The sequence below is a fragment of the Lissotriton vulgaris genome, chromosome 9 (genome assembly GCF_964263255.1).
Source record: "Lissotriton vulgaris chromosome 9, aLisVul1.2, whole genome shotgun sequence".
Lineage (NCBI taxonomy): Eukaryota > Metazoa > Chordata > Amphibia > Caudata > Salamandridae > Lissotriton > Lissotriton vulgaris.
In genome coordinates, this window is record NC_141697.1 from 701,644,185 (window position 1) to 701,661,647 (window position 17,463).

Below are 17,463 nucleotides of genomic sequence, written 5' to 3' on the forward strand. Positions count from 1 at the left end.
TCAATGAAAATGTCAATAAAATGTGTTAAAAAAAGGGTCACCCTGAGGACGGGACTCAAAGGGCTAGTCAGAAGGGTCCTGAGGAGAGCCTGGACTGTGTACCCCAATCCAAAGAGTGGTGACGCCTGTGGTTAGAGAGGAGAGTGGGTCAAAAGGTGGATTGGTGGGAAGTCTGGTAAAGAAAGAGGAGGAGGAGGCTGGGGTAAAGAATGAGTCAAGGAGGTGGACAGGTTGCCTGGTCATGTTACCTCCTCCAAGTTTTGGGCGCCGGTTGAGATGGCACATCAATGGCTTCCTCGAAGGTAAGTTTGCACATTGGAGGAGCAGAGTCTTTCGGCTTTGGTGCAAACCGAGAGTGGTTTAGACCCATTTGTGGGTGAATGTGAATCAATTTCTGTTGAGTGCCCAATTTCTCCTGCAGACGCTGGAGGATTGACTGCTCCTTGTCTCTGGAGCAGACGGAAGATGAAGCCTGGTGCGCCAAGCAATTTGGCTTCGATGAATTGGGTGCTGTCGGGCTCAGAGTGTGTCAGGTCGGAACCAGTTTTTAATGTCGGCGCAGAGCGCTTCGGGTCTAATGTTGGTGTCGGACTAAGCACTAGATGCAAAACGAGCTGTTGGTGCCAACAATAGCCTTCAGGCAGTGGTGGACTGGAAACCTAGTTTCTGGCTTCAGGGCTTGATACCCAGCACCTCAAAGGCGGTGATCAGCCTCTTTGTGGTTTCATGGTGGCAGAGGGAGGGAGGTTGTACTCACCGCAGAAGTCTTTGGCGCTTGTCCCAGAGGGTGTGATGCTTCGTCGGCCTCCGCACTGGAGATTGAATCCTCACAGGAATAGACTTGATCCTCCTTGGCGGATGTTGTCAGATGACATCCAGTTTGTCTAAGAAATATGATGTGTCCTCTCTTTGTCTGTGAGCCATGGATGTTGAAGCTCAACCATACTGGACATTTTTCTTGCCGTGAACAGCGAGGCAAGCTTCGCAGACGTTATTGTTGTGATTTGGAGATAGATACAGGTTACACACCTCATGTAGGTCCTTCTATGGAAACTTCTTGCAACACTTTCGGCAGTTCCAAAATGGAGTTCTTTCCATCACAGGACATGCTCGTGCACCAAACTGTCTGGAAATCACTCTGAGGGGTGATGCCCAAGTTGGGAGCCGAAGAAGTCTCGGAGGTTGAACTGAACAGGACATGGCAACACAGAAAATACACAATGCTGAAGAGTGGAAAGGATCCAAATGGGACAGAAGATAACACAAGATGTTGACCCAGAGCTCACCAAAACACATCCAAACGCAACAGCAGAAAAAGCACATATCCACTTATAGGCAGAGTCACTATAGCTCGGGACTCAAAGACTTCTTTGGGGATAAACAAATTGCACACGGCCGAACCCACCAATAGATGACAGGAATATGCACAGCATGTGTAGCTATAGCTACATATGACAAGGACATACTTGTCCATAATACTTAAGAAAAGGCATTCTATGATGTCTGCTATGCACCACAGAACCACAGGCAAGGCCTAATTGCTTTGACAAGGTTTGTTGCTTTTGTGTTCTCTACTTTAAATACACTTTGGCATGTTTCTGCTGTAGAAGTAAAGACAATATTTTTACCTTTCCCACTTCACCAAAGAAACAGGCCTAGAAACTGTCAATAGTTATTACTTCTGCTTCTCTTTATAATTGGGTATAGTTAAGTAACACAGTGGTGGGTCACTTCAGTTTGATGTATTAATTTAAAACCATTAACTCCTATAACCTCTGCAGATGCAGATTTTTTTTTAACCCTAGAGAGATTTAAAACAAATACTTTAACAATGCTTTGATTACTGGACATGAGTTTTTTCCTATGTTACTGCTATAATCATAGGACATACGGGATCACAGAAGGGGCATGGTAGGCTTCCTCTCTTCAATGCACAAATACTTAAAGGCAGCTTTTTAGGCCTTGCGCCTAACGGTGCACTGCGCGAGGCATTTTGGAGGTGAAAAACGGGGAATTTGAGCGGACTTAGGAATCGCACACGCTTGTGCCTGTGCGTTTCTTTTTCAGCTCCCCCATTGGCCTTTGCCTAATTCTAAAAGACTGCACACAATTGGCCAGAGGAGCACACATAGCTCCTCCCATGGCCTATTGGTGTCTATTATGTGCTCCAAGCACGTAATAGACACCAATAGGCCGTGGGAGGAGCAATGATCGTGCCCAGATACAGGCGTGACGAGCGCCACTTGTTTTTCTTGACTTTTGGTATAAGTGCGGCACCCGCGCTTTACTTTTGATGTTATAAGTAAAGCGCGGGTGCCGCGATTATACCAAAGGTAAAGAAATAGAAAAAAACATCTATTTCTTTACTTTTGGTACAATCGCGGCACCCGAGCTTTACTTATAACATTAAAAGTAAAGCGTGGGTGCCGCAAAGATACCAAAGTTAAAGAAATAGATTCTTTTTCCTATTTCTTTACTTTTGGTATAATCGCGGCACCCGCGCTTTACTTTTAATGTTATAAGCTCAAACTTTTACTAATGAGAGGCCTTTTGCATTGCAAACGCTTGTTTAAATTCCCGGAGATTAAAGAAAAAGGTTTCTGGGCAACTTCTCAATGGTAGAGACTTTTAATCTTTAAAAAAATACTACAGTTCTCCTCAACCATGGCATGAAAAGCAAATTAAGAAATGATTCGGAGTACCTTTGGTGCCTCTTCCAGATACTGCTTGCTACTGGACAGCTGTGTCAGAAGGTGAAAGCGGTTGTCCTGTAGCACATAGGTTCCCTAGGAAAAAAACACAAGACAATCTTAAAAACACAGGGTCACAAAGCAACGTCCGTTCAGTAGGCTCTTCCCAGCCCATTTTCAAAGCTGCACTTATCTCACCAAGTAATTAGGCGAGGCGTTTTCCCCTCCAACTATAAGTGTACTAAAAATGTCCAGTAACAAAAGGTTTGATTTACAGTTCACTGGTAACTGAAGATTTTCCAATAATTTTAGGAAACTATAAATATGAAGAATGCATCTGCTTAATTCCTTCCCCACAGAGATAGTACTGAGTACGATATTCAGCTGGAGAATAATTACCTATTAAGAGTGGTCTCCAGAAATTGGAGGGTTTTCAATGACCACTAAATTCTAAATCAGGCCCAGAATACTATAAGGCCACCAATCTGTAGGAAGGTGGATATCTGACTATGGTTGCCCCCAACTTTTTGCCTGGTGTTTTGCTGGTTTTTCGACTTAGTTGACCTGGGGCCCTGCCATTCAGGACCCCAGGCCAACTGCTCTCTCTGTAAAATGGATTCCATGTACCTTAGGTACATATATAATTGGATACTGAGTCACCTTATCAGCCCCTGTACAGTGTACCTTAGGTACCCAGGGCATAGGTGCACCCAGGGCCTACCAGGGGCTGCAGCATGTATTATGCCACCCCTGGCTGGCCATCCAAATCTGACACAACTGGCTGATCAATCAGCTGGGGCAAGGTGGTGTAATCACCCTTTGCTTTAGATATATCTAACCCTAAAATGGACACATATATTCCTATCAGTCACTCCTATGGAAGGCCTGATCAATCCTGAAATACACAAAACAATTTGCTAGCCCTCCCACTTATTTCGTCTCGCTTACAGCTCATGAGACTCACAAACAAAAGGCCAGATCACTTTGTTTGTATGGGTAATTTTATTTAACCCTTTTACTCATATTTTTTGTTGAAATTTATCAATTTCATGGGCAAGAAGAACACTTCATAAACACTTACAAAAAAATACAAAAACATTTATACATATTTACACCTACTAGACACGTATCACATATACTATGTATCAACCAATAAGCAACAAACTTCTCATGCGAATGGTATTTATCAACTCTATGAAGAAACAATAATTGATTTTTGAGAGCTAGTCAAACCACTGTTAACCGAAAAGGTTTACAAGAAATGTCTACGGCAGTAATCAGAAAACAATTCCAATTATTTCCAACAAAAGATGATTGAACCCAAAAAGGGCAATGATTCAGGATATCTATCTGCCGTTTTGCCGACGCGTTTCGAATCTGTAATTAGTTACAGATTCTCCTCAGGGCTCTCTCAATGTTATGATTCTGCACAAAAAATAAAAAATGAAGTTTGTTTTAAAAGTTTGCAAGTTATTTTAGCAAAAGACCCCCTGCTATTGCTGAACTAAAACAAGTTGATTTACCTTTATGTAGAAAGCGGTGGGCTCTCGTGGATCAGATTGGGCACGAGAGGCTGTGCACCACAAATCAAATGGGATGAAGCTTTAATTCTGTAAAACATTAATTCACAGACTTACAAGGCCATCTAAAGCGGAACCGAGTGATTACTACAGACCCAAAAACGGCACGCTCATACCTCAATCGAGTCTGGCGTAGATCTCTACATCAATTCCTCATTCTGCTCGTTTTACCTAGTTTATGCGACCTGTGAAAAATAAAGGTCGCGCTCAGTTTCGGTCTTCATTGTGACACTTGGACATTATTGGAAGTGAAGTGAAATTGTTTAAAAGACACATACCTAAGGTTTCAGATTTTTACACAGGGCGGCGGTCGCCATGCCGTGTGTTTGGTTTCTTTGTTGAATCCGATGTCAATTGGTGGCGGGAATGCGTGTTCCCTGTCCTTTCCAGCAGCGCTGCTTACTCGCGCTATAAAACAAGAATGGGAGGGATAGGGGTTCACTTAATCTTTGCCACGGAACGCTGCCAGTGAAATGCTGTTTCATCTCATCGGAGCCTCACTCGCACTCACCTTCCTATCGCACGGGCGAACCAGGAACTGCTTGCGTTGAAACCGCCTGGTGGCTGTAGAGGGCTCTTGCACCATAGCGAGCCAGGTGCGGGGCATTCTGGGAGTTGTGGTTCAACAGGGGGAACCTTACAGTCTTGAAATTTCAGAAAGTGCGTTTAACCCCGTCTGGGTAGTGTTGAATTTTAATATTAGATAAGCTTCTTTTTTCAGTAAGATTTGATCTACATTGACCCCTACTTTAAGTTGATTGATGTTAAAGAGCACGGTCCACTTGAACTCGTTTTCGCCGTGTTGTTTGTCGACGTAATGCTGCACAAGGGGCGCAGTTAACACTTTATTTTTCACCCGCGATCTGTGCTGTGTCATGCGGGTATTAACCTGCTGGTTGGTCTTACCAATATAGATTTTATTGCAGGGACAAGTTATAGCGTAGACAACATTTTTTGTCTTGCAATTGGTAAAATTGGTGTGAGACCAAGTTATATTGGAATGTTGAAAAATCGGGCCCTCAATGGTTGTATCGCACGCGATACAATTCCCACACCTGTGGTGTCCTTCAATGGGTTTTAAACCCCATTTAGACATCAAGTCACTTTTCGGTTTTACTAGTCTGATGTCTGCACGGACTAGTTGTTGACCAATGTTCTGATTCCTTCTGAAGGCGAATATTGGGCGAGGGATAGGGGTCTCCAATTGTTCCAACAAATGCCAATTTTTTAATACCATTTGGCGTATGTTGTGAGTTTCGGCACAGAATGTCGTCACGCATACTAAGTTCTCAAGGTCACGTTTAACCTTTATTTCAAGGAGGCTCTCCCTTGGGGTGCAACGTGCTCTTTTGAAAGAGTGTTTAAGAAGCTTTTTGGGGTATCCCCGTTGTGTCAATTCTGCACAGAATTTTGATCCATGTTGGTCAAATTTTGCCAACTCTGAACAATTCCTCCTGATTCGAAGGAGTTGACCATATGGCAGGTTTGCCCTTAAGTTCCTGGGGTGTGAGCTCCCATAATGGAGTATGGTGTTCCGGTCTGTCGCTTTTTTGAAATGGGAAGACTTCAGGGACCCATCCACATCTCCTACTTCCACATCTAAGAATGTCATTTTGACATTACTTGAGTCAATTGAAAATTTGATGTCCTTGTGTCTATTATTGAGCCACTGGTGAAAGTCACTCAACTCAGTGTGGCTCCCCTGCCACAGGAGCCACACGTCGTCAATGTAACGATACCAGTGCACAATGTGGTTCATGAAAGGGTTGTCAGCCTCCACATACTTTTTCTCGTACTCTGCCATATAGAGTACGGCCATTTCGGGGGCATAAGGGCACCCCATCGCGGTGCCCTTAATTTGCATAAAAAAGTTGTTGTTAAAACGGAAATAGTTTCTTTTGAGGGTTATTTCGGCTAATCGTAAAATGAACGATGTTGGGACTCTGTGAGGTCTTTCCCTTAGGTCTAAATAGAGTTCCAGAACCTCCAGTGCTTCGTCTTGCGGTATCTGGGTATAAAGGGACGTCACGTCCATGGTGACCATAAGTTGTGATGCCCGGTCGAACGGGGTCCCTTCTACCTTTACCAGGAAGTCAGTGGTGTCTCTTAGGTAGGACTTCACGTTTGTTACAAAGGGCTTCAAGAAGAAGTCTATATACTTAGACAGGGGCTCAAGGCATGAATCACAGCCAGACACTATTGGTCGCCCCGGTGGATTTGACAAGTTCTTATGGATCTTTGGTAAGAAATATGCCACAGGAGTTCGTGGGCATTTCTTAACCAAAAACTCACTTTCTTTTGGGCCTAGGAAGCCACTGTCTTTGCCTGTTTGGACAATCTCTGTGATTGAAGCCTGGATCTCTTGCAGCGGGTCCTCCTGCAGTTTTCTATACCATTCCTGGTTGTTTACTTGCAGTGCCCCTTCCGCTAGATATTGTTCTCTGGGCCATATCACTACCGCTCCGCCCTTGTCGGCTTGTTTGATAATCAAAGAATGATCTTCTTTCAGGTTTTTGAGGGCCAAACGTTGTCCCTTTGAGATATTTTGCTTGACAAATTTGTGTCTGTTCTCTAGTTTGGTGATTGAGGACAACAAGACTTGTTCAAACGCATATACCTGTTTCGGGATGTTTTGGTTTGGGACAAAGGTGGACTTATTCCTAAGACCTGTTGTTTCCATACTGTTACTGGGGGGTTGATTGGCAAAAAAGACTTTTAGTCTGATTTTGCGGCAAAATTCTATTGCCTCTAATTTAATTTTTGTGAAATCAGTCTGTTTAGTTGGTACAAATTTAAGTCCTAAATTAAGGACAGATTCTTCCTCTTTCGTGAGAATCCTAGTAGATAAGTTCACTATGGTGGAAGCGCCCGCTACGTTTTGTAATAGTTCCTCCTGGTTCGCATTTCCCATGCCGGTTTGAATCTTACCTTTTGTTGTTGGCCTTTCTCTAAAAAAGGAGTTTGTTTCTTGTTGCCAGTCCCTCTTGTTTCAGAGCCAGAAGACTCTGAAGATGATGTCTCAGAGAATGTTTTAAATCTATTCCTGGACCTTCCTTGAAAATTTGTCAAAGCCCCTCGAGATTCTACTTGAGAATAGTAGTCCTCTTTGAGGAATGGATAAGCTCTTTCCAATGTGAAAGATTTGGAATCCCTTTCAAACTGAGCTGTTTTATTATTGATGGTGTTGTCCTTAAAAATTTGTAATTCTTTGTCTAGTTTTTCTAACAATGCCTTAGAATCTGGAATCACTTGGCTCTCTGCAATAGCCTTCGTCAATTCATCAATCTCTTCCTGTTCTTTTATACACAATCTCTGCGCTGTTTCTATGGTGTGGACCATGAGGTCCCTGCTGCACTTCGTATTTATGCCACTGAACCCCTTCTTATAGTCCGCATCATCAGTGAAAATTACCGGCACGTTTTTCACCTGAAGTCCCCAAGGGATGGTCCCACCCCTTAGGTGCTTCAGTAGAAAATAGCCGTGTGGCTCTGTACGAATGTGTTTTTTGCGAAGCCTGGTCAGTTTGTCTGTTTCATTCTGCTGTTGGGCAGAGGAACTTAGAGAAACTTCAGCAAAGGGGGAATTAGCCAACAGGTTTTGGATATGGCTTTCCGAAAATGATAAAGTGTCCTTCTCGCCCATTACTTTGGAGGGACACAGTGTCACTCCTAGTTATTAGTTCACAGAGCTTATCCTGTGAGAGAATCTCGGTGCCCTTAAGACTCTCGCGGGTATGCACCCGCTCTGAAATTAGTAAGAAAATGGAGTTTGGTCCTTGGACGGGGGGCAGCTGGACCCAATATAAGCAATACACAAAACAATTTGCTAGCCCTCCCACTTATTTCGTCTCGCTTACAGCTCATGAGACTCACAAACAAAAGGCCAGATCACTTTGTTTGTATGGGTAATTTTATTTAACCCTTTTACTCATATTTTTTGTTGAAATGTATCAATTTCATGGGCAAGAAGAACACTTCATAAACACTTACAAAAAAATACAAAAACATTTATACATATTTACACCTACTAGACACGTATCACATATACTATGTATCAACCAATAAGCAACAAACTTCTCATGCGAATGGTATTTATCAACTCTATGAAGAAACAATAATTGATTTTTGAGAGCTAGTCAAACCACTGTTAACCGAAAAGGTTTACAAGAAATGTCTACGGCAGTAATCAGAAAACAATTCCAATTATTTCCAACAAAAGGTGATTGAACCCAAAAAGGGCAATGATTCAGGATATCTATCTGCCGTTTTGCCGACGCGTTTCGAATCTGTAATTAGTTACAGATTCTCCTCAGGGCTCTCTCAATGTTATGATTCTGCACAAAAAATAAAAAATGAAGTTTGTTTTAAAAGTTTGCAAGTTATTTTAGCAAAAGACCCCCTGCTATTGCTGAACTAAAACATGTTGATTTACCTTTATGTAGAAAGCGGTGGGCTCTCGTGGATCAGATTGGGCACGAGAGGCTGTGCACCACAAATCAAATGGGATGAAGCTTTAATTCTGTAAAACATTAATTCACAGACTTACAAGGCCATCTAAAGCGGAACCCAGTGATTACTACAGACCCAAAAACGGCACGCTCATACCTCAATCGAGTCTGGCGTAGATCTCTACATCAATTCCTCATTCTGCTCGTTTTACCTAGTTTATGCGACCTGTGAAAAATAAAGGTCGCGCTCAGTTTCGGTCTTCATTGTGACACTTGGACATTATTGGAAGTGAAGTGAAATTGTTTAAAAGACACATACCTAAGGTTTCAGATTTTTACACAGGGCGGCGGTCGCCATGCCGTGTGCTTGGTTTCTTTGTTGAATCCGATGTCAATTGGTGGCGGGAATGCGTGTTCCCTGTCCTTTCCAGCAGCGCTGCTTACTCGCGCTATAAAACAAGAATGGCCCAATCTGATCCACGAGAGCCCACCGCTTTCTACATAAAGGTAAATCAACTTGTTTTAGTTCAGCAATAGCAGGGGGTCTTTTGCTAAAATAACTTGCAAACTTTTAAAACAAACTTCATTTTTTATTTTTTGTGCAGAATCATAACATTGAGAGAGCCCTGAGGAGAATCTGTAACTAATTACAGATTCGAAACGCGTCGGCAAAACGGCAGATAGATATCCTGAATCATTGCCCTTTTTGGGTTCAATCATCTTTTGTTGGAAATAATTGGAATTGTTTTCTGATTACTGCCGTAGACATTTCTTGTAAACCTTTTCGGTTAACAGTGGTTTGACTAGCTCTCAAAAATCAATTATTGTTTCTTCATAGAGTTGATAAATACCATTCGCATGAGAAGTTTGTTGCTTATTGGTTGATACATAGTATATGTGATACGTGTCTAGTAGGTGTAAATATGTATAAATGTTTTTGTATTTTTTTGTAAGTGTTTATGAAGTGTTCTTCTTGCCCATGAAATTGATAAATTTCAACAAAAAATATGAGTAAAAGGGTTAAATAAAATTACCCATACAAACAAAGTGATCTGGCCTTTTGTTTGTGAGTCTCATGAGCTGTAAGCGAGACGAAATAAGTGGGAGGGCTAGCAAATTGTTTTGTGTATTGCTTATATTGGGTCCAGCTGCCCCCCGTCCAAGGACCAAACTCCATTTTCTTACTAATTATCAATCCTGAAGGCAGGGTGCTTGGAATTATGTGAGATGGTGCTCTGGCATGAGCTGAGCCCGTTTGCAGCTTGCGGAACCAAGTCCTAATAGCTGTTCCATGATAACGCGTACCATATACTCTTAAGTGCATTATAATCCTTGCGGTTATTTGCTAACTTTGGTGTCGCATCAAAACATGTCGAGTAAGGTGTCATACGAATTGGAATACTACCCCTCGCCAATTCTGGTGACGGGGTAGCATTCCACCCTTCTAGAGGGACACAACATGTATGTAACTGTGAACGCCGGTTAAAGTTAACTCAAGCCTCAGCATCACAAAATGGATGCTGCCACTACAGACACAAGTCTGACCTCCTGCTGCTGGGAGTCCTTCCAGCGAAGGAGGCTTGGACAAAGGGTTTCCTGCCTTGGGAGGTGCTAGCACCACCCCAGACAGGATTTTGTGTATTAGGTAGGCCAGGGGTGAAAGGAATGAGACCTGCCTGGGGCACACAAGGTGTCCCTGTGCATATGCCGGTCTAAACCAGTTCCTGGGGCACCCCAGCCCCAGAGCTGGCGCAAGACCGGACAAAGGAAAGGAGGGGTAACCACCCCCCTCCTGGTCCCACCCAGAGGAGGGACCTAGTCGTAGTGCAGCCCCCTTTAGCTGAATAAAGGTAGGAGCTGGTCCCATTCCAGATTAGATTACTCTTGACAACTTCTACGAAGAACTTTTGACCTTCGACCTCCTGACCAGAAGACTGAAGAATCTCCCCTATGGTCAGGGAGTGACCATCCTGCTTCGCAGGCACTATCAAGCTCCTGTGCGGTTTGCTGCAAAGTCCTTCCATCCCGGAATCCGACGATCCAGCTCGACAAGACCCGGACCTCCAGACCTCTCTGACCTCTACCCACATCCACAGCACAGCTGGGACCCGTGGGTGCGACGAGCAATGTGGAGACGGCCATCTTGAGAAACCTGCACAGCGCTTCCAGCACGACCTCCGAGGGATCCTCGAGTGAGTGCATTGGGGTCCGAGAAGCCCCACACCGACCCAGCTCCTGCACCAAAGACCAGCCACTCAGCATCCACGAGATCTGCGTGGGGCCCTTTTGCCTGGTTGCTGCTTGTCCTGTTGTCTGGTCACTTGCCGGCTGGCTCGTGACCTCTTAGACAACGACCCGAAGAATCTAACACTGCTGGTCTGGTCCCCCAGACTGGCCCTTGCTTCCCTGTGAACGAGAAGCACCCCGGACCCTCCTGGTCGGCACCAGACGCCATCTTTGTTCCACCGCGTGGCTTGCATTAGCCAAGGCCTGTTGTTCAGATCGACGATCCGACACCGCCAACAGCAGCAGACTACGTGGGACAGCTCGTGCCTCCAGCCTGGTCGTGAAGAGCAGCTCCTGGTCCGCGCAGCTACAGAGAGAAGAGACCCTTCCTTCACCTGACTACGGTAACAGCATCTGGTTCCCTCCTGGTTCCAGCACCGTCACTGGCTAGTGACCGAGACTCTGTCCCCTTCCCTTTCAGGACTCCTTCTTCTGAGTTCCATCCTTGGAACCACCGGACTCCTCCATCTGGCTGCCTGCCAGCAACTCCTTGTTTCAGGCATCACCGGGATCAACGCAGCAAACCCGACGCAACTTCAGCCCTATGCACCCGCAGCCTGTGGGTTAGGTAACTAAAGCTTCTAGGTGCTGAAGTCTGTGTACACTATCCTAGTGTTCAGGTCCACTGTTGTTTTCCCTCCATCCAGCCGGGTTCGTCCGGAATCCGTAACTTTCTAAACCGTACGATCCATAGACGTTGGTACGCATCCCGCGTGATTGTTTCCACTCTGCACGTGAGCCCCGTGGGCCTCCTGCTCCTTACTTACCTAGTTTGTAGCGTAGTCACGGCGGTCCTCCAGCCTCTGGATCTCCTTACAGTACTTTCCTTCCTCGCATTCCATTGTTTTGAGTATATGGTTTGTCGTGCCCCTAAGGCGCACTTGTAAATATTGTGCGAACTCGTATTTCCTTTTGAGTATTGTCATGTGCTTAGCCCTCTGATCTCATAAAGAGTACAGAGGTGTATGCTAGTTAATAAATATCTGTTTATTTTCATAACAACCTGTGTGGAGTCTTTTCACTTGGTATTCAAGGGGTTATATGTGGTAAAACAGCTGGCTTCACATGCCATTCAGAGTTTAGCCTAAAGACTGCTTTTGTTCACGCTACTAGGATAGCTGGTCTATAAGGTTGACTTACAACCAATCACCATAAGGGTTGTTTGGACTGATACAAGGTGATCACTAGAACTAGTGAGCATCAAATTTCAGGCCAACTACTCACACAATCTATTCCCCATTTACAGTAAAATCTATTGCAGATATACAGTGTTTTCCTTCCTCCATGAAATTACATTTTAAGTTAATTGTATAGTAATACATTTGCTGCACCCTCATCCGCTCTCCTAATTCAAAGGGTACTTAGATGGTGAATAACAATGCGTTTCACAACAAGAAAGAGTATATAAATAAACAAACTTGGAGAATATGTTATGGTTATGTTTTGTTACTGTGTTATTTGTTATGTTATCGTTTATGTTAGGCTTATGGTTTTTGTTATGGCAATGTGTTGGTTAATGTTATGTTAACAGTTAGATTATATTTACGGCTATGTTTATGTTATGGATAATGTTATGTGTATGTAATGGGTAGGGTAGTTTACTTTCATGTATAGTTAATTAAAAACATTACACGTACATATAAAACATTTTAAAATATTATCCTGATATTACAATATAGCCATTAAAAGATCTTGCATACGAAAACAAGCGTTGGCATAGCCTATAGGTCTCGCTTTTGGGACCTTATAAGTATTCAGTTATGCAGCACAATATTCTTGGTGCAACAAGATCAACTGTTGCATGGCTAAACACTTATAAGGTCCCAAAGATGAGACCTTTTGGCTATGCCAATGCTTGTTCTCATAGGATGACAGGTTAGTAGTAACCAAAAACGGACTGTATGATGTTTCCAAGTCTTCTAATGCCAGTACGTCGCCATTGTTACGTGAAAAAAAAACATTCCGATCTCCATATGTATTGGCTCATCCTCTCTTTGGTAGTTGTTATTCCTTTAGTGCCAGCCCAGATTTTCATGTTACACAACGGAAAAGATATTGGCTGGTGAGAAATGATTTTCAACATCTGTTTAAATAACACAGATATCTGCTCATGCGCATCCCTGTTTGTGCCCTCGTGCAGCTGCTGTATTGTCAATTTTGCATATGCCACATACTTTCAAGCACATTCCAAAGTGACTTGTGCCTCGTCATTTTGTAATGTTCTGATTAGTATCAGCAGGCATGATATATTGCTCCAGACTGAGCGACGGTTCTGGCAACTTTAAATTAATGTTCCATCAATTGCCACATAAGGTATGCCAAACTGCTTTTTAAGAACATTTGCTTCTTTCGCGCCCCGTATTCAATTAACCAACACTGCACAACAACGAACAACCGAGTGAGATTTCTTCGTAGAAGGAGGAGGATGGGATGTCAGCGTCCCTGTGTCACCATCTCCTGAGGGTCGCTTCATGAGCGAAGACATCGTCGCTACCGTCGGTGACGGGCTTAGAGAAAGGATGATTTCGCGCTTAACCCGAAGTTGGGGGTTGTATGTTCTTACAACTATCTCCGTTGTAACGCATGTCTTTACCACGCATGCGTTACTACGGAATGCTTTTTTTACGCTTATCCTTCTCCACGTATTTTACCGTGGTGACGTCATACGTAGGAATAAAGAAACGGCCGTTTCCTTCCTCTCCGACTCCGATTGCCTGCTCATCTCGTCTTAAGGTTAGTGTTTTTTTTTGGGGGGGGGAAAGCCCCCCCCCAGCCCCCTTTTTTATTTGTACCCTTTACCACACATGCCTTTACTACGTACCTCGTAGTAAACGTATGCGTGGTAAAGGCTGTCGTTGTAACCACGCATGCGTTGTAATGCATGCGTGGTTAAGGTTTTCGTTGAAAAGGCCTCGTTGTAGTGGCCGTTTCCCGAAGTTGGGAGCATACAGAGACGAGCGAGTGGTGATGACCGAATGTCGTTGCTGTTTAGGGCAAGTGTCTCTTGTTGTTTTTTTTAAACTAACGTGGCATACATAATTGTGTGCGGCACGGGAGAGTTTTGCAGAGCTGCCAAGGTTTCAGATTGCTCTGAGACATTTTAAATATTTCATTATAGAGACATTTCAACAACTATGAGTGACACTTTTTCGCAAACAAAATCAGGCAGTGAAGAGGAAGGAAACATATAAATATCAGTAATTACACTCATTTGAGTAAGGAAAACCTCTAAAAAGATCTTAAAACCACTACAAAACACCAGAAACGGAAGGGCACTAACCGGAGACAGACTGCGTGACTGCAGGTCGCAGTAACAGAAGGCAGGCGGGAACTGCTGCTGCTCTGAAGATCTCATTGATTTGATAACTCATGACGGCGCACTAGCCTAAAAAACAGTTTTCAGCAAGTGCAACGAGGAGATTATACCGTAAATCAGGCTTCCCCAAGACCGGCCAAACTGGCAGAGAAATTTACTTGGTTTTTCATTTCTCTTCGAGGACTGACTAGAGAACATGCTGAACATTTAACACAGCAGACATCATCCCAAATGCATACATTTGCTACGGCGCCACTTTCAGGATTGGGAGCCAGGGGCCCACTTCTACTCTTACGGCAGAGGAAGTGTTGTTATGCCCCAGCCAAACTCTAAATAGTCGCTGGTTCTTTGTGCACATTGTTAATACAGCCTATCAAACACTGTGTTATACAATCTGAAAATAATGACATGCATTTTCATAGTGCTGCAAGAGGCTGGGACTTTGTAGCACTTCAAATACATGTCACTATTCTCCAATTCATCAACCAGGGTTCAATTCTGTGTCAATGATGTTACAAACACACAGCTGCAGTGATTTCATTAACCAGCTGAGCCTCCACAACTTAACAGAGTGTATTTCCCACCTGCTAATTTAACTTGCATTTTTGTTCTTGATTTAAAGTGTGTACATTTTATTTTATATGCAGTTACCTGCAGGTTTTTTGCTGCGTCGCTGACCCTATCCCCATTGAATTCGGATAGCTTCACATTCTTTCTTATGACCCGCTTGTGAAAATACACTGTTCGGCCTATGCTGCACTATTTGAACTACACTTAAGTCTCCCTCTTGCATCTTTCCCCACTAACTCCAACACCTGTTGTGCGTTCCGTATGGACGCCATCCTTCACCCTTGGTTTAGCAGCCTGAGGAGAAAATGGACGAGTATTAAAGACACTGAACTAAGGAGGTCAGGTTTGTATAACTATTGAACCAAATATATGTTGAGGTACGACGGAACCTCAAAAGTAGAAACACTCATAAGGCAAAGTATCATGTCAATGGAGCGTTGAGCTGAGCGTGGAGGAGCCTGCCTGAAGAGATAAGTGGTGGGAGCAACCGATCCAAATTTCTCTGGCACGGAGGCAAATTGAACCACCTGAACTTGGTGGTCAGTACAGTGTTAGTCATTATAGCCAAACAGACCTGAGTGCGCCGTGGCCGAGCCGACGAGTCTTGCAGCACGCACCATTGCATGATCCTGCGACCTTCACTGGCCAATGAATGCGGTCGCTCTGCCTAATGAGACACTATTTAACTGCAACACTGCAGGCAGCGACAATAATTAACGTAACATAACGGCTACTCTCTGCGCCTCTCTGACTGTAAACTTCACTTTGCAAATGGAGACAACGTGAATGCCGCCGCCAGCACAGCAGCAGAGCTCAGCTATGATAATAAGGCAGGACCGACACTCCTGACCGAATAAATGGTGATGAAATCTTACTTCTTATGCAGTCACACACTCCTGAGCAGCGCGCGCAGTATGCTCAATAGAACTGCTTAGGATGCACAGTGCCGGAGTCATCTTAAAGCCCCTTACCAGCAGTCTTCACATGCAGCATCTCGGTTTGTCTAATTACGAGCATCTGTGTTCCATTAGTCGACACTCTTCAATAAGAACAAGGACAAACACGTCTGACACTCGGCGGGTAGGGGCAGTGCGGCCAAGAGCAGGGACACGCAATGATTCCCTTGCAGGAGCGTGCATCATAATTGTTAAAAGATGGCGTTGCACGCTTCCGCAGGGGAATAGCCAAACGTGCATGCTTTGCAATTGAATGCAATGCAAAGCGTGCATGTTTTTTGGCAAAAAGCTGATTGTTTACAAGAGGACCCCCTCCTATGCAGCGCATGTGCGCTGCATAGGCGACTGCATGGGCGAGACCTAAACAGCAAAATAGTGCATTTTATGAAACAGAACTTCGAGCCATCGAGGCACACACAATAATAATTTAGTACAATCAATTAAATACTACATCCAGTATAATAATAATAGACCAAGGCCTATTCAAGTAGGAAATCCCTCCGTCAAGTAATAGTAAAAGTGCAAACGAGCTGTGCAAACGTGCTGTGCAAACATATTGCCATAAGATGCTTCTGTGCTACTTTATGGTGTGCTAAGTAAAAATACTATTTTCCTGACAGGAGAATCGAAGGAGATTAAGAGGCATAATGTTTGTAGGGTGCTACAATCCCGTGCCTGTTATTGTAGCTCTACTAAAAAGTTAAAATATAGGGAAGTCCCAAAGTGTTCAAGTGTTTTGTGCCTGCTACGCCCAAGGAAAACCATTGACCTAACCTTGACTGGAAACACAAGTCAAAGAGTTTGATGCTAGTTTTCCTCAGCTGCTTAGCAGCAAGGTTCAAGAATCTCATTGTCTTACATGCCAATTGCATTGAAGCTCGACCCAATAAAGGAATAACAGCTGGTGGACATGACCTGATTTGCAGAACTCTTCGAGATGGACGCAAGAGTCTTTGTCTGTGTGTTAACAATGCCAGGCAAACACACAGTAGGTGAAGCAAAGATACATTTTTTTTGGCCACAGAATCTGCACCCTGAAATGTTCCCGTGCTAGTGGGGCATAAGATATTTCTATGTGAACACGCCCAGTCATATTAGCATGAGATCATGTTTCTTGGCATCTGAGAAGTGCGCAGATAGATATGGCTGGGAATTCCTTTTGCCTGCTACAGTAGCCATATCAATGAGAAATGAGGAAAGATATTGTAATACGTTTAAAAGTGTCATAGTCCATGAGGGTAAGCAAAACTACATCTAATCGGAGTGCTGCAATTGAGTACTGCAGTGCTTTAAACACAGAGTTCTTTACATGAGCCTGCCTTTCTATTTATCCCCTACCCTAGTTTGCCAACAAACTAACTTCAGCCGCACTCTTCCTCCAGGAAAATTCTACCAGTGCACCCTGCTTGGTTGGACCCTGGTGAACCATACCAAACTCAAGTCTGATTTGGGCTTGCGAAACATAGCCGAATCGCAAAGAGTTTTTTTAAAGAGGCTCGATTGTAAGATGTTTAAGGTTGCAACGTCTTTCCCTTTAAGCAATTTGGAGCCGTAAGACATTGAAGGCATGAATTTGGACCCGCGACCTGCAGAAGATGAAAAGCGGAGTTATTTCATG

At 43.9% G+C, this 17,463-nt stretch overlaps 1 protein-coding gene across 1 annotated transcript in view; it reads right to left on the reverse strand.

Moving 5' to 3' along the window:
* LOC147692134 (trafficking protein particle complex subunit 6b-like) overlaps positions 1–17,463 on the reverse strand; it is a 267,176-nt gene that overhangs the window by 161,286 nt on the left and 88,427 nt on the right. The window contains exon 5 of the mRNA XM_086938439.1: positions 2,703–2,786. Within this exon, the coding sequence (XP_086794565.1) occupies positions 2,703–2,786 (84 nt within the window). The remainder of the gene's footprint in view (positions 1–2,702; positions 2,787–17,463) is intronic.